This window comes from Ambystoma mexicanum, chromosome 12 (genome assembly GCF_040938575.1).
Source record: "Ambystoma mexicanum isolate Mex_15411 chromosome 12, UKY_AmexF1_1, whole genome shotgun sequence".
Taxonomy (NCBI): Eukaryota; Metazoa; Chordata; class Amphibia; order Caudata; family Ambystomatidae; genus Ambystoma; species Ambystoma mexicanum.
The window spans coordinates 1,065,420,020-1,065,441,826 of NC_090936.1; the positions used below are offsets into that span (position 1 = coordinate 1,065,420,020).

The 21,807-nt window shown below is 47.3% G+C and overlaps 1 protein-coding gene across 1 annotated transcript in view; it reads right to left on the reverse strand.

Annotated features, from left to right (window-relative positions):
• The window catches only part of LOC138514720 (collagen alpha-1(VII) chain-like), a 1,453,166-nt gene that overhangs the window by 170,139 nt on the left and 1,261,220 nt on the right, over nt 1–21,807 (reverse strand). The window contains exon 93 of the mRNA XM_069630120.1: nt 13,910–13,972. Within this exon, the coding sequence (XP_069486221.1) occupies nt 13,910–13,972 (63 nt within the window). The remainder of the gene's footprint in view (nt 1–13,909; nt 13,973–21,807) is intronic.

Genomic DNA, 21,807 nt, shown 5'->3' on the forward strand with positions numbered 1-21,807 from the left:
AAATGACAGGTGACAGCTTGCAGCTGCAGAATTGACAGGTGACAGTTGTGCAGCTTAAAAATGACAGATGACACGATTTCTAGGAGGCAGTTCTACTTAGGTTAAAATAGCTTGAATTAGATTATTTTAACTAAGAGATTCGTTCTGCACAATTCTGCTAGGTACTCACAATATAAATTTGAAATAGGCCTCGTCACAGATCTGGTCAACACATCCGGCGGCGGTTCTGTCTGCTCGGCGGGTCAATCAGGCACCGGTTCTGCTCACAGCGATCCGGATCTCTGGTTTTGCTCACAGCGGTCTGGGTCAGCTCTGCTCTGCTGGTCTAGCCTCTCTTGATATAGCGGCCTCTGGTTCTGGATACTGCTCTGCTTTCCGGTCCGTATCAAGTGGATTCTGGATGTAACACTGCTTTCTGGGTACTGGCAAAGGTTCTTGGCAATGAATTCAGACTGCTCGCCAGGCTGTGGAATAGTTTGCAAATGATTTTAAGGATGCTGAGGCCTCCTGAGAAGAGTTCTCAGTTTGTGGGTTTAGGCCTTTGCTTTAAGTTCTGAAGTAAAGTTCTGGTCTTTGGAGATTGATGGATGTGAAGTCTGGAGTCTGCCGGCAGAGCGTCCCACAGAAAATGGAATTGAATGTCTCTACCTGTCCCAGCAGTCTCTTTTTATGTGTTTTGGAAGTGGGTGTGTGCGTGGCATAACTGAGCCTGCCCCTCTCTACTGGTCATTGGCCCAATTCTCCCCTCTCCCATGATTGGGGGAAGGAAATGGATTGTCATCATGATGAGGTCTGTTTATGGGTCAGAGGATCCTCCCCTGGTCAATTTGCCCACAAATCTATATTTGATTCAAATACATATTTCCCAGATACACAATTTGTTGAAATTACATGTACACATTATATATTCCTTATGGTCCATGCTTGTCCGCCTCTGATCTTCCTGGGGGCTTGCATTCAAAAATGACAACATTTTGCGCTTTTTGACTGGTTTACCAATATCGGACATTTACCAAAAATTACACACATGTGCGCAAGGAGTATGGACATTAATTGATGAAGTGTCAGATTTTTAACATGCAGACATTTGGAGTGAGACCCTATTTTCCGCTAGCAACCCCCCAGAATACACCACAGGGTCCTAACGCCTCTTAAAATGTGCACAGAAAAATCACAAGAATAATGATATTACTTATATCATTTTGACCAGTCCGCACTATGAGTTATCTATCTTTTAACTTATGCCCTGGTCAAAAAGGGGTGTGGCTTCCCACATCATATGGTGGAAGAACTGGTTTATCCACTTCCCCCAAGCTCAGCTGGCTCTCACAGGCACTTCTGCTCCCATTTCTCCCAAGAGGAAGCCACTTTACGGCCCCCCCAATATAACATTTGCCTGAGTCCATTGTTCAGTTTTCCTGCAGTCCCCAGGTAATTCAATCAGAGAGGTGTCACCTCCTTTTTGTGGGGGCAGCAGAATGCAGCCAGGCCTGGGAACACAGCTGTTGATCCATTTTCAATTCCTGTTGGGGGTAGTTGTCAGGCAGAATCCAGTTTCATTAAGCCAGGTTTCAGCTAAATGTCACTTTTTGTTCCCAGTTTTCTACATTCAAATCAAACTGACAATTTTTACACATGCAGCTAGAGTGCTGATTCTAAGTTCAAAACTATGACATTTCAACAGTTACAAACTATGTGACACTCAAAAGTAGGTCCCTCATTTAATTTAAACATTTTGATTTTAGTGGTTTTCAGTTCAGTTTAACTTAAGCTGCTGACCTCCACAGCTCAGCCAGTTTTGTTATGAACATTGTTTTGGGCTCTTTTTCTTTCCAGATTTTGTATGCACACCAAACTTCATTCTGCCAAATGTCTGCTGGTGTTCAGTGAGATTTTTGAATATCCTGCAATGTTTGACATAGGCATTTTTAGCTTGCATTCAGAGAAACCAAGGTGATTTCAAAGGTCTTTTTAAGCTAACAGGCACTGCTGTTTTTCCTTTGGCACACATTCCACTCATGGCACCCCTGGCCCATCACGCTCGCACTGGTGGGTGGAAGGTTAGGCGACCATTTTGTGTGCACACAAACTGCGCGGTTCTCCTGGATTCTGGCGCACATGTGGGCTTTTTGGCCATCTTGGATTTTCTAAGCCCACAGCACCAAATGTTGCAGCTTAATGACTCAAACGTGGGTCAATACACCTGACAGAGCGGCACCCCCCTAAAGCGCTAAGGACGAGTCTGCTTGTCTTTTTTTGCATAGACTTGATTAAAGCTCAACAGTTGAATCAGCAAGTAAATAACAGTTCACTTGAAAAAGCGGATTGAAAATGGTGCTTTGCTAAAGAGCAACATCTCATAATAGGTTCCGGAAAAGTAGGGCATTGAAGGATGGCCCGCGAAGGGCTGGGTGTCATGTAGAGCCAGGGATCGCTTGGCTAGAGCCGAGCCTGGCTCTTAGGACCAAACGCCAACCGAGACAGGAAAATGGACGTGCAAAACAGGGGTGGCTGGGGGCGGAGAAAAGAGGCTGGGGTTGAGGAAAAGGGGTGGAAATGGCTGGGGCAAGAAAAGCGGTCTGAGGGGGCTAAGTAAAGGGGTTGAGAGGTGTGGGGCAGAGAGAAGGGGTATCAGAGGGGTTGGGGCTGAGAAAAGGGGTGTGAGAGGACCAGGGGCAGAGAAAATCGGTGTGATGGGGCCTGGGGCGAGAAAAGGGGTCTGAGGAGGCTAGAGGGCAGGAAAAGGGTGTGAATGGGCTGAGAAATAAGGTGTGAGGGGGCTAGGGTGTGAAAAGAGTGGTATGAGGGGACTGGGGGGGCTGGCTGAAAGGAATGAGGCAGGCTGGGGGCTGGGAAAAGAGGTATGAGGTGGTTAGGGCAGAGAAAAGAGGTGTGAGGGGGCTAGGGTAGGGTCTGAGAAAAGGGGTGTGATGCTGCTGTGGGCCAAGAAAAGTGGTTTGAGGGGCTTGGGGCCAAGAACATTGGTGTGGGGGTTAGGGGCCATGAAAAGCAGTGTGGGGGGGCTAGGGGCTGAGAAAAGGGGTATGAGAGGGATCGAAGCAGAGAAAAGGGAGGCAAGATGGCTGGGGAGCAGAAAAGGTGTGATATGGGGGTCTTGGTGTTGGTGCAAGTAAAGAGGGCTGGGGCAGGGAACGGACCATGATGGAAGGGGGACCGTGGCAGTATATATTGTGGGGAGGGGAGTGGGACTTTAAATTCGCCATTGCACAACAGGAGCGTGATCGCCTTATTTCCTGTCCCGGCCGCCTGACTTCCTGTCCTGTCCCAGTCAATCAATGAGCTGCTGGGGTGAGACAGGAAGTCAGGCGGCCTGGGACAGGAAGTCCGGTGAGCATGCTCCCTTTGCGCTGTCGGCACTTCAGGAGTGTGGTTTTTTCATAATTGTATTTTTTACAGGGAGAGCAGGCAGCTGGAGGGGCTTGTGGCCGGCCCCTACTTTGGCCAGGCACTGACTTGAGATGAGGTTCAGGCCAGAACCCGGGATCGAATTGCATGACCTACTTTAGGTGGAGCTATTTTTTATGACATTTAGTAAATGTAGGGATAAAAACTTGGCATTGCATTACGTAAGAGGTTTGGCTAATCTTATTTTACATAGATTTAGGTTTTCAGAATTTAACCCACATTAGATTCACACAATCCTCCAATCATTGCACCACTGGACCACAAGTGGCAAAGGAGCCACGGAAGCTGCACTGTGGACGTTGTCTTTGGCATCTCTGGTAATGCAACACCAGCCTATCGAGCCACAAAAAAACCTGTAGGAACCCGACATTGCAACGCTCGACAGTAAACTGCCGCACACACAGAAAACTAGGAAACAGATCGTGGGCCTCATTACACGGACGGCGGTAAGGGTTTACCGGTACCGGTAAGGGCACCGGTACCAGTAAACCCTTACCGCCTTACTACGAGGTCCCTTTGCGGGTTGGAACTTTAACGCCTGCTGTTTAGCAGGCGTTAAAAACCAACCCGCAAAGGGACCAGGGTGCTAATTACGGTACCGCAATTTGCGGCACCATAATTAGCGCCTTCCCCATTCCCATAGAGCCCTATGAGGCAAAAATGGGAATTGGGAAGGGCAATGGGGGTAGGGGAAATACCGCCCCGCCAACCTTGGAATAGGGCGGTAATTCCCTTTACCTCCAAGGCGGTGCCGGTATTTTACCGGCATGGACCAAGGTGCTAATAGCACCTTGGTCCTCCGCCTACCGTGTAATGAGGCCCCATGTCTTGCTGTTTCCCAGCATGCTAGAACATCATCTCAGTCGCACGCAGGACAGCTCCAGTGCTCCTGTTGTTTCCGGAAGGAAGTCAAGACCAAACTCTTCAGAAAATACCTAGGGGGCACTTACAAACTACTACTCCTAGGTATATCCCATCCCTGTAGTATGGAATATATTACAGCTACTATTCACTCAAACAGACATTGCCCCTCTCCTCCCGGGTGTACACTTCCACCCCTATTTTAAGACCACGGGCCTCATCACGAGTTGGGCTGTAGCCCTTAAATGTGGCGGTAACGGTATTACCGCCGCATTTAAGGGCTGGCCCTATCACAAGTTGGGCGCTAAATGGACTGTTTTACCTCCAGCTTTTTTCTGGAGGTGAAAATCCTGTTTAGCGCCCTGTTTTCGGAGGCATTAACGCTGGCTGTATTGGCCCGCAATATTGGCGCCGAAAATGCCTCATTCGATCCAATGGACCGAATGGGCAATGGGGATTTACCATTAACGCCCAACCCGTGATCTGGTGGTAATACCGCTGGACCGGTGGGTGCTAAGGCTATTACAGTCTGGCGGTATTACAGCTGGAATACCGCCCAACTCATGATGAGGCCCCCATATGTGTTAATACAAAAGGCATATGCTCATGCTGCACATGAGTGTTTCTATGCTTGGAACGGCACATCCCTCTTTGCCTTGCCTGTAACAGAAAATAACTGGTGCAAGAAAAGAGTGCCGCTACGGCTGTGCTTCCGAGATTACATCAATTGTTAGTTTCGCCTATTCGGTGGAGCTGAAAGCATTGCCTATAAGCCAAAACTATTGCCATGGAAAGTGAAGATTGGTGGGAGATGGGATGCGAGAGGGATACACAGCTGGTGGGTGTTGTTGGGTTATTACCCTACAATCGACTGCCATTGCCATGCTAGACACTATGGTTATTTCCACCCACTACTTGCCCCTCCATGCCCAAAATACCCTGCGGGATCTCCTTGGGTCTAGTATGTGAGCTTTCTTAGCAGCCTTCTGAAAGGCAATGCCTTAATTTTAGCTATAGAGCAGCTAAACTATTCCATATGTGTGTTCTTGCATCTGTTCCTTGACCTCAATTACTGATAAAAACAAGCAATAACAAAGCCAACATTTCATGCTCTTTTATATGCATCAGAAAGGCATTTTCCAGGAAACGTGGATCTCATGCCTACACAAAAGCAAACTCTGGTGGCTTTGCAAATGCTTGTTGAACTAGGGAAGCACTTGCAACAACCTTTGGCCTGACAATGAACATACATTTTTTTTTAGTCACAGTTGCAGTTAAATCATTGGTGCATGGAGAAAAAATAACTTGTGTGGATTGGGATGAACAGAGAATGCAGCCTTTTCCATGGCTCAGTGAATTACTTCTTGTAAATTGTGTTTATAAATCAGGTGCACAGCCGTGCGCATGGCTCGCCTATTAGGGAACGCAGCTAAAGAGGATCTCCACCTGCAGAGGCAATGAACTGGGACACATCTGCAGAACCGATGTACATCCTCCGGGTGTGTTTAAGAGGGTTGTTCAGGATGCTTAAATCTGCTGTCTGCCCTAATCCCAATGTTTGCTGCTCTTGGCAAGGTTCCTAGTCCGGGACTCTGTTTTTGAGCAAATTCCTTTGTGTTTTTGACGGGTTTTCAACAGTTTGTGAAGGGTGTTGAAGTCTACCCACTTCACAAATCCCCATTTCTCCTGCTGCTGGCAAATTACCTGGCCTGGCAGTCCTTTTGAGCAGATTTATTTCTGCTTTCACTGATTTCTTCCAATTCCCACGTTTATAAATTGTGTTGGGAAGGTTTCCAAAGGCATTGTCGGCCCAAATCACCATTTCTGGGAAGCTGCCTTGTCAGTTTGGAGCAAATCTATTTGTGTTTGAATCCCATTTTCTTCACTTTTGGTTTTAAGATTGTCCAGCCTCTCACCCAGAGGCATGCTTAGCCATTCTACCACACACAGAGCATTCACTTCACAGCGATTATATTGCGCCACCCTCGGGGATCTCCCTAATTTCCAACAATGCAATGGGCCCCGGGAGGATAGCTCAGCGGCAAAGTGCGCGCCTTGGCAGCAAGACGACATGAAGCAACACACCGGTTTGATCCCCAGGTCTGTGCTTAGAAACCTCTGGGTGTTTAATCGCATTATAAATACGCAACTGAGACAAAATCAATAACATAACTTTTTTTTAAAACATTCCTGTGTGAGCGCTTTAAAAATGCAAAATAAAATTTTAAAAAACGAAGAGTGACAGGCGAATTGTGTGTGTCCCCTTAACCCCTACATTCTTTCCCTTGCCTTTTTCTCTCTCGTCCCTTTTACAATATGTTTGGTCCAGTTCAGTGCTGCACAAAGAGCAGGTTGTAGAGTAAATTGGGCTGTTTTTCCAAAGTTATCTGGGACCATCCTACTGCCATCTGTTGACCTAATTAGTGAACTGCAGCTCAGGAAAGTGGTTGGAAAGAGGTGTTATTTATGCAGACTCTTCCAAGAAGAGCCCAGCTACCACTTGAAAGGGGCCCAGTCTCCACAATGTCCCATGATGCCCTATTGGTTTGCTAGCAGGGCATACTTACTAGTCAGGCAGTAGCCTCATGGCTGTATGCTGAGCCAGGAGCCTAGATTTATTTATTTGTATTTTTAAAGTGCTCACACAGCCCAGGGGCATCAAGGCGCTGTTACAGGAATATGTCTGTTAGTTGTGTATTCATAACACGCTAAATACCTGGAGGTATATAAGAGCAGACCCGGGTATTGAACCTGTGTTGCTTCGTGTTGTCTTGTTTCCAAGGCGAGCACGTTGCCACTGAGCTATCCTCCCGGGACATTGTGATACTGAAAGCCACCCTTACAATGAAGTGTTTTCAAGGTCACCAATTTCTCCCTGCTACCCGACTGACCGTTCAGGTGTGAAGGCCATTCCAGTGCAGACTTTTTGGCACACGTGTGCTTACATTGCTCAAATTCATCCTCATAGACTCCTTTCCCTCTCCTCTCCTTCAGCACTGAGCTGGCCTTACATTAGCATCAAGGGCTATACAAGCGTAACATAACTATATGCGGTGACAGTCATTTAACTCACGCAGATCTGTGCAGTGACTGCACTTTCAGACAACAGTACATCACACTAAAGTCATACCAATGACATCTGTGCGCTATACTGCAATCAGTTTCGTACAGGTAGCTGTGCTTCAGGCCTCATCACGAGTTGGGCGGTAATGCGGCACTAAAAGCGCTGGCGTTATTAGCCCTACCGCCAAACCCACCGGCGCGTCTTAGCGCCGGATCACGGGTTTGGCAGAACGGGTATTTCCCATTCCCCATTGACCCCCATTGAGCCCATTCGGGAATTCCCCATTTCCCATTGAGCTTAATGGAGAAATTTCGCGCTTTTAGCGCCGGCGGATTTCCCGCGGCGGTATGAGCGCGAAATTTCGGCAGATCAGCCAAAGCCCTGATTTGGCGGACCCTTAAATCCAGCCGTAACAGCGCTACCGCTGGATTTAAGGGTTACCGCCAAACAGATAGTACTCCCCACCCAAAACATATAACTGTTATAATGTTCATCTCTGCTAAAGAAATTGGTACTTTCCTAAGACGTAATTGACAGTTCATTTTGGTTTTGCCTGCAATACATGTACAATTCATCATGCAATTGGAGCGCCCGCAACTGCAATCAGTTTCCCCAGGATATATAATCACCTCTCACTTCACCTCTTTTGGGGCAGCATTCCCATAATAGCTAGCAGAATCCTACAACCCAAATTATATTACCAGGCCACAAATCACTAATTCGCCGACACACAGCATTCCCCACTCAACACATAACAAAAAATGAAGGAACCATTCTAGGTGGCCAACAAACGGACAATACTAGAATTCCATCCATGAGCAAGCCAGACTTGTTACAGCATGGATGACAAGGGCCTGGCACTGGTTGCAGAAGCAACTCGTGTGCGTCCCAAGACTCTGCCAGCTTTGTCTCCTGAACCCGGAGATCACTCGGGAGTGGATGCATGTTCCACCCTTTCCTGAAGCATCCAGCAAGGAACTGAAGTCCAGGTATGTGGTGGCACAGCAAATGGCTTATAGGGGCATACTTTATGTGCCATTAAAAAGATGTATGTGCTCTTTTTAAAATCCTTTTGATGCTTGTATCTGTTTCTTTAGGGTTGTAAAGGCATATTATTTGCTTTTTACGATTATTGACTTGTTAGGGTTTCATCATGTTCAGTGGATGGGTGATGTCACTTCCTGTGAAGGCAACAGGGTCAAGGGTCAGTTCATGTAATTTCCTGCTTCCTCTCCTCATCTCCACTGTTGAATTCCTGGCTCAAACTGTACTGGTTACCTGGCCACCCTCTGATCTCGTGCCCAGGTTCCCTCCCCCGCCAGTTACACACCTGCACTGCCTCCCTGGCAACCGCCGCACTTGGGGACTGTTTCTGTACCCCTACAGTCCCCCACCAGCACTTGACACCTAATGTCTGCACTTACCCTTGCACTTGTCACCAGCTGGCCCTACTAATCTTATTGTTTTTATTGATTCTTTATCCCATGTACTGCACTGTCCCCACCCCGCTCCCATTTCACACTTTTCCCCTGCACTTGCGCGATCTGAATGACACTTGGCCTAGTAGGATCGCTGTCTCTGTCTTCCCTCTGTTTCCCCTTCCTTGCCGCGTCGCGCCTTGAAACACTTGTGTATAGGGGCGTTATAAATGCCATATCATATCATACCCTAATGTGTTCATAGAGCCAAATGATGTGTTGTATCACTTGTGCTACCTGTACTATTCTGGTGATCTGAGACCGCCATGCCACAGGCAGTGATGAGACTAATCATATCAAAACACAATTTAGCGTGATATGTCTTAAAAATGACTGCCCACCTCTGAAGAACTCACTCCTAGCCCATATATAGAGATCCAAGATTCTTGCATAAACCAAACCTGTGAAACCCACATGCTCTGTCTAGTTACCGATAGAGCTGGGAGAGTCCGGGAACTCACGGGTAGGGCTGAGCCAGGTGGTCTGGCCTGGATCTAGAGACCAAAGGCGAGCTGAACCAAGAAAATGGGCGTATGGTGGGATGAGGGGGGGGGGGGAAAGGGAGATTGCCGGCTCTGGGGGAAGGAGCCAGAAACTGTGCTGAGGTTTTTTGGATGGCGCAGGGGAGGTGGGCTGTGGCAGAGAAAAGGGGAAGAGGGATGGTGGGTCTGGGGGATGGAGTAAGTGTAGGGCAGTGGCGCAACTCCATTGAGGTGACCGGGCTTCAGCCCCTTTCCCCCACAGAAATTCTGGGCTATGTTGACTAGACTTGGCTGACCTACAAAGCCGTTGCCTGACAGAACGGCGGCGCCTGGGCTTCGCTGTTAACAAAGGCCCTGCAGTTAATAATGTCACTGCTAGCACCTGCACTCATATGCATACATTTTTAGGCAATTTAAATCATGATGTGGGGTTAGTAGTTGCATGCCAGAGGAGTTATTGGAAGGGTAATGGTGACAGAAGACAGTTCAGTGTGCGTTTTCAGACTTAAAGGAGAGAGTTAACTGCATTTAACATTGAAGCTGCACTAGAAAAGTCTCTTTAGAGTGCATAAAGAAGTTAGATGCCCCCACAAATACATTTCCCCCTCCCCCTCAGCCTCTGAAGTTAGTGCCTCTCCCAACATTTGAAGGGTTAGACCACCCTGCCCCCTGAAATGTAGGTTTCGTTGCACCCCTGGTGTATTTGTTTATTTATTTATTTATAAGGCGCTGAAGGCTCGCAGCACAGCGCCATGTCGAAAACATAACTTACAACATGAAATACAAAAGGAAACACACACCTTCAGCATATTGGGTATAACATGACAAGATTCATCTTAATGCAGCCTTCGCAACGAGAGATACAAGCCTTCGGGCTAGTCCACTATGAGATTCAAGTTTGATGTACCTCTGGGCAGATATTTGCAGTTACTAAGGTAACTTGGTAGGTTACTAGCCCCACATCCGACCAAAACACAGTCCCTATTTCTCTGGGTACACCACTCGTCAATTTCCAACCTACGTAGAATTTTCAGGTCTATGTGTCTAACCATTTTGGTCCAGTTCGTTGACAGAGCCAGGCCAAGATTTTGTTCCTTAGTGCATCTCCAGGTTCTTTCTCAGTTGGCTTTTCAATGTTGGTAATGATGACATTTCTGTTCTCCATGACAAAAAGGTCTTGTATTGTCTTGTCCTTAGGCCGTGGCTTTGTAGACTTCCTCACTCAAAAGTTTTTTCAAATGGATGGTTACTGCTTTTCACAGGACAACCCATGTTACCAGGTCCTAGTGTAGGGACAGTTCCAGTGTTGGAGGGTGTGGGGGAGGAGGACTGGAGCAGGGAAAAGGTGATGGTGATGCTGGGAGGGGGGAACAGCACAGGTGTTTGTTGGATGGGGCGGGTGTCATGGGCAAAAATGGTGAAGGTGAGGGTGGAACTTGGGGGGTGGAAGGGGAGTTACAGATCTCTCATTCCAACAGATTATCCGTCACCGGGAAAATAAGCGGATAATAGCGCAGGAATCCAGGCGATTCCCAGGTTCCTATACCCTAATCCATCCCAAGCAGAAAATGCACTCAGATCACTCTAGTGCTTAGAAGCGCACCCCACAGTGATCAGTAATGGAGCCTGCCATGTACAAACATGCAGTCATTGGGACGCATTATGACCCGACCAGTCCGGAAACAGCGGTGGCGGTAAACCCGTCGCCAACGTTGTCTCCGGACCGGCAGACTATGAGTTTAGCAGGTGGGTGGCCTTACTCCCGCCAGGTCTGACCTGGCGGGAGTAACGCCACCCGCCTGCTGAAGGAAATGGAAACACCGGCACCGTTAATTAGGGTGCCGGTGTTTCCACGGTCCCCATTCCCATGGAGTCCTATTGGACTCCATGGGAATGGGGACTAACGGAATGCTGCTCCGGAATAACCGGATCACTGAGGCTGTAATGGCCCGGTAATTCCGGCAAGTCCAGAGCCGGCAATTCATTCTGGGTCCGGCGGCAACCTGCCGGTTTTTCCGGCACGGTTACCGCCGGACTTAGAATGAGGTCCATTGATTCCATGGGACCCATGTGCATTCTGCCTGGACTTTGCACATGCAAGAGGACTGGCCAAATTCCTCGGGACACCATCCTCATCGTCAGCATTAAAATGTGATGCAGGCAGAGAATCTGTGGATTTCCTGCATGGGGTGGGGGTGCATGCAGTGGACGTTCCCCTTCATGCCCCCCTCCATGTAGGGGATGTGGATCCCAGTGAACCAGGGGCGCATAAACACATGGATAGCTTGTTTCTGCACGTTTGAGTGGCTAAGGCCCTGTTGAGGCTCCAACAAAACGAGGGCCGCAGTATTTGGAACACTGCCTATTGTTGCCGACTGGCTGATTGTGGGTGCATGAAGTATTGACTCTATGCTGTTCTCCATTTGCCCCCAAAGGTGACTGAGAATGCAGGCATCTCAGATGCAAAGAGTTTCACCCTCTCGAGGCACAATGCACAGAAGGGGCATTAGTGACCCTTCTGTACATTTCTATTGATGAGACTTGATTGGTTCCCACTTATCATGTCCCATGTGCACTTCTGTCCCTCACAATGGGATGCAAATGTATTTTTGACCATTTCTTAATAAAACAAATTGGGTAATTCAGAAATGCTGATGGGGTATTTCTGAGGAGCTGCTTGTCTGTCATGACTTTATCAACCTACCTACCTGTGGTGAAGCCAAAATACATGCAGATGTTCCAGAATACCACATGGTGTAAGAGTAATGACTCCATGCGATATTCCAATAGGGATTACTTCTAAACTCGCAACGAGGCCTAAAGATTACCTACACAGGGCAGGAATGAAGGGAGCCTGAAGGTGAATGATGTCCACCCACTTTTCGAGAGGGAGAGACAAATGCGCTTGTCTTGGAAGCGAGACAACACAGGGCAACACAGGTTCGATATCCGGGTCTGCGCTTAGAAACCTCTGGGTATTAAGCACGTTGTAAATAACCAAGTACATTGCATTAAATTATATCCCCCTAGTGTGTTTTCAAGGAATTAAAAAACAATAATAATCTGCGGTATCGACTTGAAGTAAATGGTCCAGCTGGCTGGATTTAAACTCAGGTCGCCTGGCTATGAGGCAAGACACACAGGCACAAGACCACATGAATCTGCAATACAAGATATGCTTTTTTGCAGATTCATAGACATAAAAGGTGCACACCTTTTATACTAAGTCAGCAATGTTATAGTAAAACCTGTTCTTTTTTGTTTCTTTTTTATTTTTCATTAAGGTGTTCATGGTTACATTAGATCCTTTTAAACACTACACAAAAGATATATTTCACACCAAAATGAAACTTCTTTCTTGCGTATATAGAGATACAAATCTAACTTTAAAATATCCCATTAACAAATCATAATTATACACTGTCACATTATAGAACCCTTTATATTAGAAATCATTTCATACTACAATTCATGTTTCAATAAACAGAAATAAGACTGATCATTGTAATCACACGTTTACATCATATGACTCATGACACTAAGGACGTTTTAACACTTTTAGAGTTTGTTGATCTTACTGATAAGCACTTGCCAAATACATTATAAATTAGAATTTAAAACATGGTTCTCTCCAGAATAAATATAAGACCACGTTTGGTCACTTTAAAAAAAATCCACCTTAAATATACCACAAAATCCCCTTTCATACCTGTCAGTGAGTTTAACGCAACCCTTATATAGGTGTCTGGATGTTTCCATTTCAACTTTACATACGCCATTGACAGGGACTATTAGTCCACACTCCTATCCGACTTAATGCCAGTAGCTGCTCAAGTCGAAGCATTAAAATAAATATTGTAATCTTATTATTTTCCTTAATATATTTAAAAGGGACGTTTGCAGGAAAATCTTGTTTAACATAATCGCCATACATCCTCATCGCATTGAGAAAGAACAAGTAGTTATTTCTATCCTGACTGACGCCTTTTGTTTAATCTCTTTAATGGCAACTCCCAAATTAATGGGATATATCATTTGTATCCTATCATCAAAAAAGAGATGATCGTCCTTCAGCCAAGGTTTAATCACACCCATGGCCAAGGCTACATTTGACATCACCACAAAAAAGGAGTATAGCGATTTTCCCTTTCTCTTTTCATTTAGCAATCTGTTAAGTCCGTTCTCTTGGCAGGTGCTCATTTGTCATGTGCAATTTCTTCAAGTAGGAAAGGCAAGTTGAACGACATTTGTATATTTCACTTTAGGACATGTTCACTTCCTGTGACGTCACCCCACTTTTGTTTTAGGACTTGTGCCCTGCCCCATAGGAAGGTAAGTAACACCACTCGCATGGCATATGGCGCGATATAAAAGACAGGCGATCTGGGAACATACTTTCACTTCAGTCCATGTTTCTCATTCATGCCACATACCTCTCTCTGCCCACCACTGAGTACCTATGGCTTGAAACACCCGGGCCAAGCGGCATTTGCCACAGTAAAGTTCACATGTTAGGGCGCGCCTCTAATCCTGTTAGCGCAACATGACTGATGCCGCCTGCAAAACGTCCGCTATAATGTTATTTTGAGAGCACTGACCTTCTCTCCCTTCTCGCCCGCATCTCCCAACGGCCCGCCTAGGCCCGCCGTTCCTCGCTCTCCCTAAAAAGTAAAAAAACAGGCAAATTCAATTCCGTGATACTAAAATAGACACAGCAGCAGGCACGTAACATTGAGGGGGTGGGAGTAGCTTCCCAGCTGGTCTGTGAGCCCCACTTTGCGTGTCTCTCAGACGGGCGTCTCTATACATCGGATATTTCGCTTTCTCACAACATGGCATGGTCCAATACAAAAATAACGACAGCCAAATATATCTGCTATATAACTTCGTAACTGTAAACATTGAAAAACCTCTGTATTTTCTAAAACGTCTCTCTTTCTGTCACCCACACACTAGGCGGATGCACGTTTCAGAAGTTATATTCAAATTATACCACTGTCACACAACACTGCACACATTGCTAAATGTCTATGCATTTTCTGTGCCCCTATTCTGTACACCTGCAGGCGGGAACAAGAGTACCCCCAATTGCAACCTTCCACACATTTTAGTACTTTTATATTTTTGCCTCAGGTCGATATCTTAGGGCTTCAGTACGAGACCGGCGGTAACCCTGCCGGTGCTACTGACGAGTTGCCGGCGGACTTGTACATTTTACCGGCACCTGCCTTCCTGGTGCCACCGGGAGATTACAACTCCGGCAGCCCGAGAAGTCAGGCGCGGGTAAAATGTAATTGCCCATTCCCATAAAGTCACATAGGACTCTACGGGCGCGGGACCACAGAACACCGGCAACAGTGCTGGTGCCTCCTTGACGTTCCACCTACCGCGTCGGCTGGACCCGGCAGGGTCAGACCTGTTGGGCATAGCGGCTCCGGCAGGCAGACTTGTACTTTGCCGGAGCTTACCGGCACCATTGTTTCCGCACCAGCATACTTGTAATGAGGCCCTTAGCCTCTTTATTTTTGTGGTCTTTAGTTGTGTCATCGAAGGCTTCAAGTCATAGTAGTCATAGCCAAGTCATAGTAGGATATGTGATTCACTGTAACAATGGTTCCCTGGATATTTCAGATTCATCCGTATAAAGCTGGTCTGAGGTCCTGAGTGTCAGGACATTATAAGTTTAACGCTGCGGGAGAAGTGTTAGTAAAAGTGGCAGTAATTCCATCACCACCACTTTTTCCACACCTCCAGCCAAGAGCGGGAGGCAAATCGGCCCCCCACCAGCAAAAAACAGCTGGTATTACCAGTGCTGGAAATATCGGCAATCCCCTCCATGGAGTCCTCTGGGACTGCATGAAATGGCGAATGACTGCCGTTGCCGGCACGTATAATATCCCAGTAATACCTAGATAAGGCCCCGGTAACGGTAAGTCCGTTTGCTGGTTTTCCGTCAGAATTACCGGCAGGATACTGGCAAACTTATTATGAGGCCCAAAGTAACCAAATGAAATAAATGTGTCTTGATGGTCTGCCCCGCGAGAACTTCTTGCATCACTTCCTGTGTCGGCAAAGCTGTATGCACTTCCCAATTCCCTTCATGTTCAGCATTCGGTGAAAAGTCCTCCTAAGCCAAAGGCACAGCTGGTGGAATTGAGAAAGGGAGGTCCACTTGAAAAGCTTCCTCCACCATCTACCTGAATGACCAGTGTAGCTGCAATTCTGCAGCCCCCAAGTTCTAACTTCATTTTCCATCAATTGATGATAGCGTTGAATTTCGCCTGTGCCTATTCTACTACAAGCAGAAGCACCAGTACTAGAACCAGGGATTAGAGTAGCAGTAAAAGCAGATGTAAAGGTAACAGTAAAATGTGCAGTAGCATCAGCAGCGATACAAGCAGCAGCAGTAACGCTTCAAGTACTATCCGTAATACTAGTATGAGTAGTAGAGGCAGGCACATAGTAGTAGCAGCACGCACAGTATCATGAGTTGCAGTAGTAGTACAGGCATTAGTATTAGCAGATGTAGTAGCATCATCGGGAGCCCTATTAGCAATAGTAGTGTCAGCCGTAGCCTCAGCAATAGTAGCAGATGTAGAAGTAGATGTAGTAATGGAATCCCTTCCATGACCCTACGCATGGCAAAGCCTTGCCCTGCACTGATAGGAACTGAAGATGCAACTAGCGTGGTGATGCCACAATGGTGCTCCCGGCCCTTGTTTCAGCAGAAACAGCCTTGACACTAGCTTGAAGATCTGAGCCCTCTGGGAAGATCAGTCTTAACACCCAAGAGACGACAGCACAAGGAATGAGACACACCAGTGGTGGCTCAGTAAGATGGAAACATGCATCGTTCCACCGTCACCCGGTCGATGGAGTCTGAGCAGTGTCCCCTTACAACTATACCATTGATGGAGATCACCTGCACCCCCTGCCAACTATTTTGAATTTGAATTCATAAAGGCTCAAACCCTAGGGCATGGGAACGCTATCAAACCTAAATTAAATTTCCACAAATGGTCATTTCACTACTAACAAGGCAGATGCGGCGGGGGGGGGGGCAACTGGTGGGCCCTAATCCCTGTACAAAATGTGCTTAAAGTAGGATTACATCTAAGAGCCATGGGGATTTATTCAATTTTCTGGCACCATGTACAGCGAAGGTCTAGTTTAACTTGAACTAGGGACAAAGAATAGTTTTATGGATTACAACACATATGGTCCGTTTAGAAGTATGAAGAGTCCATCTGTGTACTACCTAGAATGGAGACTTACCATAAATACATTTGTGGACTACAGTAGCAACTTTAAACATAAGTCTAGCGGAAAACCGTTATCACTGGTGTACTATTCTCGTGGTAGGAGCATTCTGAATTATTCCGCAAGTGTTGTTCTGTAAAATCTGTAAATTGGGGCAAAGAAATTTGGGAAGGGTCAGATATAAAGAATTGCAGTCACCTAACTTAGCACTAATAATAGCTTGTGCAAAGACAGAGAGATGATCTGCGGTTCAATAGGGACGCGTGTGTTTAAAGTGTCTGAGTTAGTAGGTTGTACTAGTTACTGTCTGATTCATCTGAGCAGAAAAATCCAGTGCAGAATCAAAGGAGAAACCTAGAGATTTGACCTAAGGGAAATCTAAGGGATACATATAACTAAATGAAAGACCTAAGCAATAGTGGATGAGACGTCCATGCGGATGAACCATTACCAAATTCAGTTTTATCAGTATTCAGGCCACTAAGCTGCCTTGTTGCCAGCTGGGAATGGCATACACACTACGGTAGGTGTGTGCACCTTCCTACATGTCCTTCGGCTATGCCTTCCAGGTCCACCTGCTGTTGATCTTGATGCCACAGAAGTCCAAGTGCCCACATAAGTTGATGCCCGTAGTCCCAAATTTAACTGGAGCCAAGAGTTCAATGGCTCTGGTCGGGAACTGATGAGGGTTCCCTACTGCAGAGGATCGGGGTGTTAAATCGCTCCTCTGAAGGGATCCATGGAGCCATGACTGCTGCATCACAGTATCTTACAGTACTTCCACAGAGACCTAAGGAGACATGACTGCTGCATCACAGCATGTTACAGTACTTCCACAGAGACCCAAGGAGCCATGACTGCTGCATCACAATATGTTACAGTACTTCCACAGAGACCCAAGGAGCCATGACTGCTGCATCACAGCATGTTACAGTACTTCCACAGAGACCCAGGGAGCCATGACTGCTGCATCACAGTATCTTACAGTACTTCCACAGAGACCCAAGGAGCCATGACGGCTGTATCACAGTATTTTACAGTACTTCCACAAAGACCCAAGGAGCCATGACGGCTGCATCACAGCATGTTACAGTACTTCCACGGAGACCCAAGGAGCCATGACGGCTGCATCACAGTATCTTACAGTCCTTGCACGGAGACCCAAGGAGCCATGACTGCTGCATCACAGTATCTTACAGTCCTTCCACAGAGACCCAAGGAGCCATGACTGCTGCATCACAGTATCTTACAGTACTTCCACAGAGACCCAAGGAGCCATGATTGCTGCATCACAGTATCTTACAGTACTTCCACAGAGACCCAAGGAGCCATGACTGCTGCATCACAGTATCTTACAGTCCTTCCACAGAGACCCAAGGAGCCATGACTGCTGCATCACAGTATCTTACAGTCCTTCCACAGAGACCCAGGGAGCCATGACTGCTGCATCACAGCATGTTACAGTCCTTCCACAGAGACCCAGGGAGCCATGACTGCTGCATCACAATATGTTACAGTACTTCCACAGAGACCCAGGGAGCCATGACTGCTGCATCACAGCATGTTACAGTACTTCCACAGAGACCCAGGGAGCCATGACTGCTGCATCACAGTATCTTACAGTACTTCCACAGAGACCCAAGGAGCCATGACTGCTGCATCACAGCATGTTACAGTACTTCCACAGAGACCCAAGGAGCCATGACGGCTGTATCACAGCATTTTACAGTACTTCCACAGAGACCCAAGGAGCCATGACGGCTGCATCACAGCATGTTACAGTACTTCCACAGAGACCCAAGGAGCCATGACGGCTGCATCACAGTATCTTACAGTCCTTCCACAGAGACCCAAGGAGCCATGACGGCTGCATCACAGTATCTTACAGTCCTTCCACAGAGACCCAAGGAGCCATGACGGCTGCATCACAGTATCTTACAGTCCTTCCACAGAGACCCAAGGAGCCATGACGGCTGCATCACAGTATCTTACAGTCCTTCCACAGAGACCCAAGGAGCCATGACGGCTGCATCACAGTATCTTACAGTCCTTCCACAGAGACCCAAGGAGCCATGACTGCTGCATCACAGTATCTTACAGTCCTTCCACAGAGACCCAAGGAGCCATGACGTCTGCATCACAGTATCTTACAGTCCTTCCACAGAGACCCAAGGAGCCATGACTGCTGCCTCACAGTATCTTACAGTCCTTCCACAGAGACCCAAGGAGCCATGACTGCTGCATCACTGTATCTTACAGTCCTTCCACAGAGACCCAAGGAGCCATGACTGCTGCATCATAGTATCTTACAGTCCTTCCACAGAGACCCAAGGAGCCATGACTGCTTCATCACAGTATCTTACAGTCCTTCCACAGAGACCCAAGGAGCCATGACGGCTGCATCACAGTATCTTACAGTCCTTCCACAGAGACCCAAGGAGCCATGACTGCTGCATCACAGTATGCTACAGTACTTCCACAGAGACCCAAGGAGCCACGACTGCTGCATCACAGTATCTTACAGTACTTCCACAGAGACCCAAGGAGCCACGTCTGCTGCATCACAGTATGGTACAGTACTTCCACAGAGACCCAAGGAGCCACGACTGCTGCATCACAGTATGCTACAGTACTTCCACAGAGACCCAAATAGCCATGACTGCTGCATCACAGCGTATCACAGTACTTCCACAGAGACCCAAATAGCCATGACTGCTGCAGTACTTCCACAGATACCGAAGGAGCCGTGACTGCTGCATCACAGTATGTTACAGTACTTCCACAGAGACCCAAGGAGCCACGACTGCTGCATCACAGTGTGTTACAGTACTTCCACAGAGACCCAAGGAGCCATGACTGCTGCAGTACTTCCACAGAGACCCAAGGAGCCATGACTGCTGCATCACAGTGTGTTACAGTACTTCCACAGAAACCCAAGGAGCCATGACTGCTGCAGTACTTCTACAGAGACCCAAGGAGCCACGACTGCTGCATCACAGTGTGTTACAGTACTTCCACAGAGACCCAAGGAGCCATGACTGCTGCAGTACTTCCACAGAAACCCAATGAACCACGACTGCTGCATCACAGTATGTTACAGTACTTCCACAGAGACCCAATGAGCCACGACTGCTGCATCGCAGCATGTTGCAGTACTTCCACAGAGACCCAAGGAGCCACGACTGCTGCATCACAGCATGTTGCAGTACTTCCACAGAGACCCAAGGAGCCACGACTGCTGCATCACTGCATGTTACTGTACTTCCACAGAGACCCAAGGAGCCATGACTGCTGCAGTACTTCCACAGAGACCCAAGGAGCCATGACTGCTGCATCACAGCATGTTACTGTACTTCCACAGAGACCCAAGGAGCCATGACTGCTGCAGTACTTCCACAGAGACACAAGGAGCCATGATTGCTGCATCACAGTATGTTACAGTACTTCCACAGAGACCCAAGGAGCCATGACTGCTGCATCACAGTGTGTTACAGTACTTCCACAGAAACCCAAGGAGCCATGACTGCTGCAGTACTTCCACAGAAACCCAATGAGCCACGACTGCTGCATCACAGTATGTTACAGTACTTCCACAGAGACCCAATGAGCCACGACTGCTGCATCGCAGCATGTTGCGGTACTTCCACAGAGACCCAAGGAGCCACGACTGCTGCATCACAGCATGTTACAGTACTTCCACAGAGACCCAAGGAGCCATGACTGCTGCATCACAGCATGTTACAGTACTTCCACAGAGACCCAAGGAGCCACGACTGCTGCATCACAGCATGTTACAGTACTTCCACAGAGACCCAATGAGCCACGACTGCTGCATCGCAGTATGTTGCAGTACTTCCACAGAGACTCGGAGGCACGGGGCTGCATTTCAACAGTTGCAGAGCTCTGTATCGATAAAACTGTCCAATATTGTTCATTCTCATTTCAGCTAAATGTTGTAACACCTATAGCGCCATCTTGGTCTCGCCTCTGCCATCATGATAATCTGCATCACCAACTACGCCCAGTGTCACTTCCGGATTTCAGTTTCCCTCCCATCTATTTAATCACCTCATCCTAAACCACTGTCTTGTCCCTTTGCTCCATCCCTCTCATGTCGTGCCAATGCAAGGCAATTCTCTTAAGGGATCTCAGTGAATTTGATGTGCTATTTTGCCCTCAAATTAGCCTCTTTCTTTCAGCCACGTTTCTCACACCCACCCGATTTTCACAGAGAAATATATTTTGCTGATTCCTTTGCCAATCAGCCGAGATCAGCATCACTACATTACTGTGCAAGTAGCATAGCCGTCTTGGACTTCATCTGCTATTTGCATTGCTCTGGCTAGTTCTATGTTTGAATCACAAACCTGCACTACGGATCCTCTTAACTTCAGAAGGACTTGCTGATTTGTTGCATTACTTTTCATGCAGAACTACACCCCACAAACCTTTTACAATGCCTCTGAAATATTTCTGAAAATATATCTGACCACAGCAGAAAGCATTCCAGGAGAAACGCACCTGCTACACATTATTCAATATCGCGTTGGGAATCATTCTGATCGTCCAGGAGTCATCCTGGTCAGAGAGTGACTGATGACGCTTCTGCCCAGAGACAGGCTTACTGGCAGTTCTGATCTATAGTGGCACATGGTGATTCATGCACGCCTTCCAGGACAGGTATGGGAATCTTGGATTTTCACAGCGTGCCATGCCGTTGACCAGATACATGTAGGGAATACAGGGAGGCTCCATCATGGGCATAGCTCTGCAATGGTGGCAGCCCTGCCAAATATGGCGACCGTCAGTCCTTCATTCATTTCCATGAATGTAGCCGGATTCCTGCTGGGGAAGGAAAACTATGCACAATTTGTGGAAACTAGGCCATTGCATATGAATACAAACGTTGCAATACTTGGGGAAAGGGACATCTCTCCGGTGTGGGGGTCAGTCATGAATATCATGCGAGTTTGGGAATTTGAATGTACTGACAGCTCATTCCTTGGCATTGCAGCACATGTCCAGTCTGAGCAGAGGGTATCTTTGGAATGGTGAGCATGTCTGCTGCTCCATGGCTGAGCCTGGGTGCATTTAACAGCCCCCAAGAGATTAGTTTAGATTAGAAGCTCGGTGTCAATGGCTATAGTGTTGGGAGGAAAAGCAGTATACACAATTGACAACTGCTCTGGGCACATTTGCTTTAAATCTCTTTTTTCATACTTATGCCTCAGTAGTC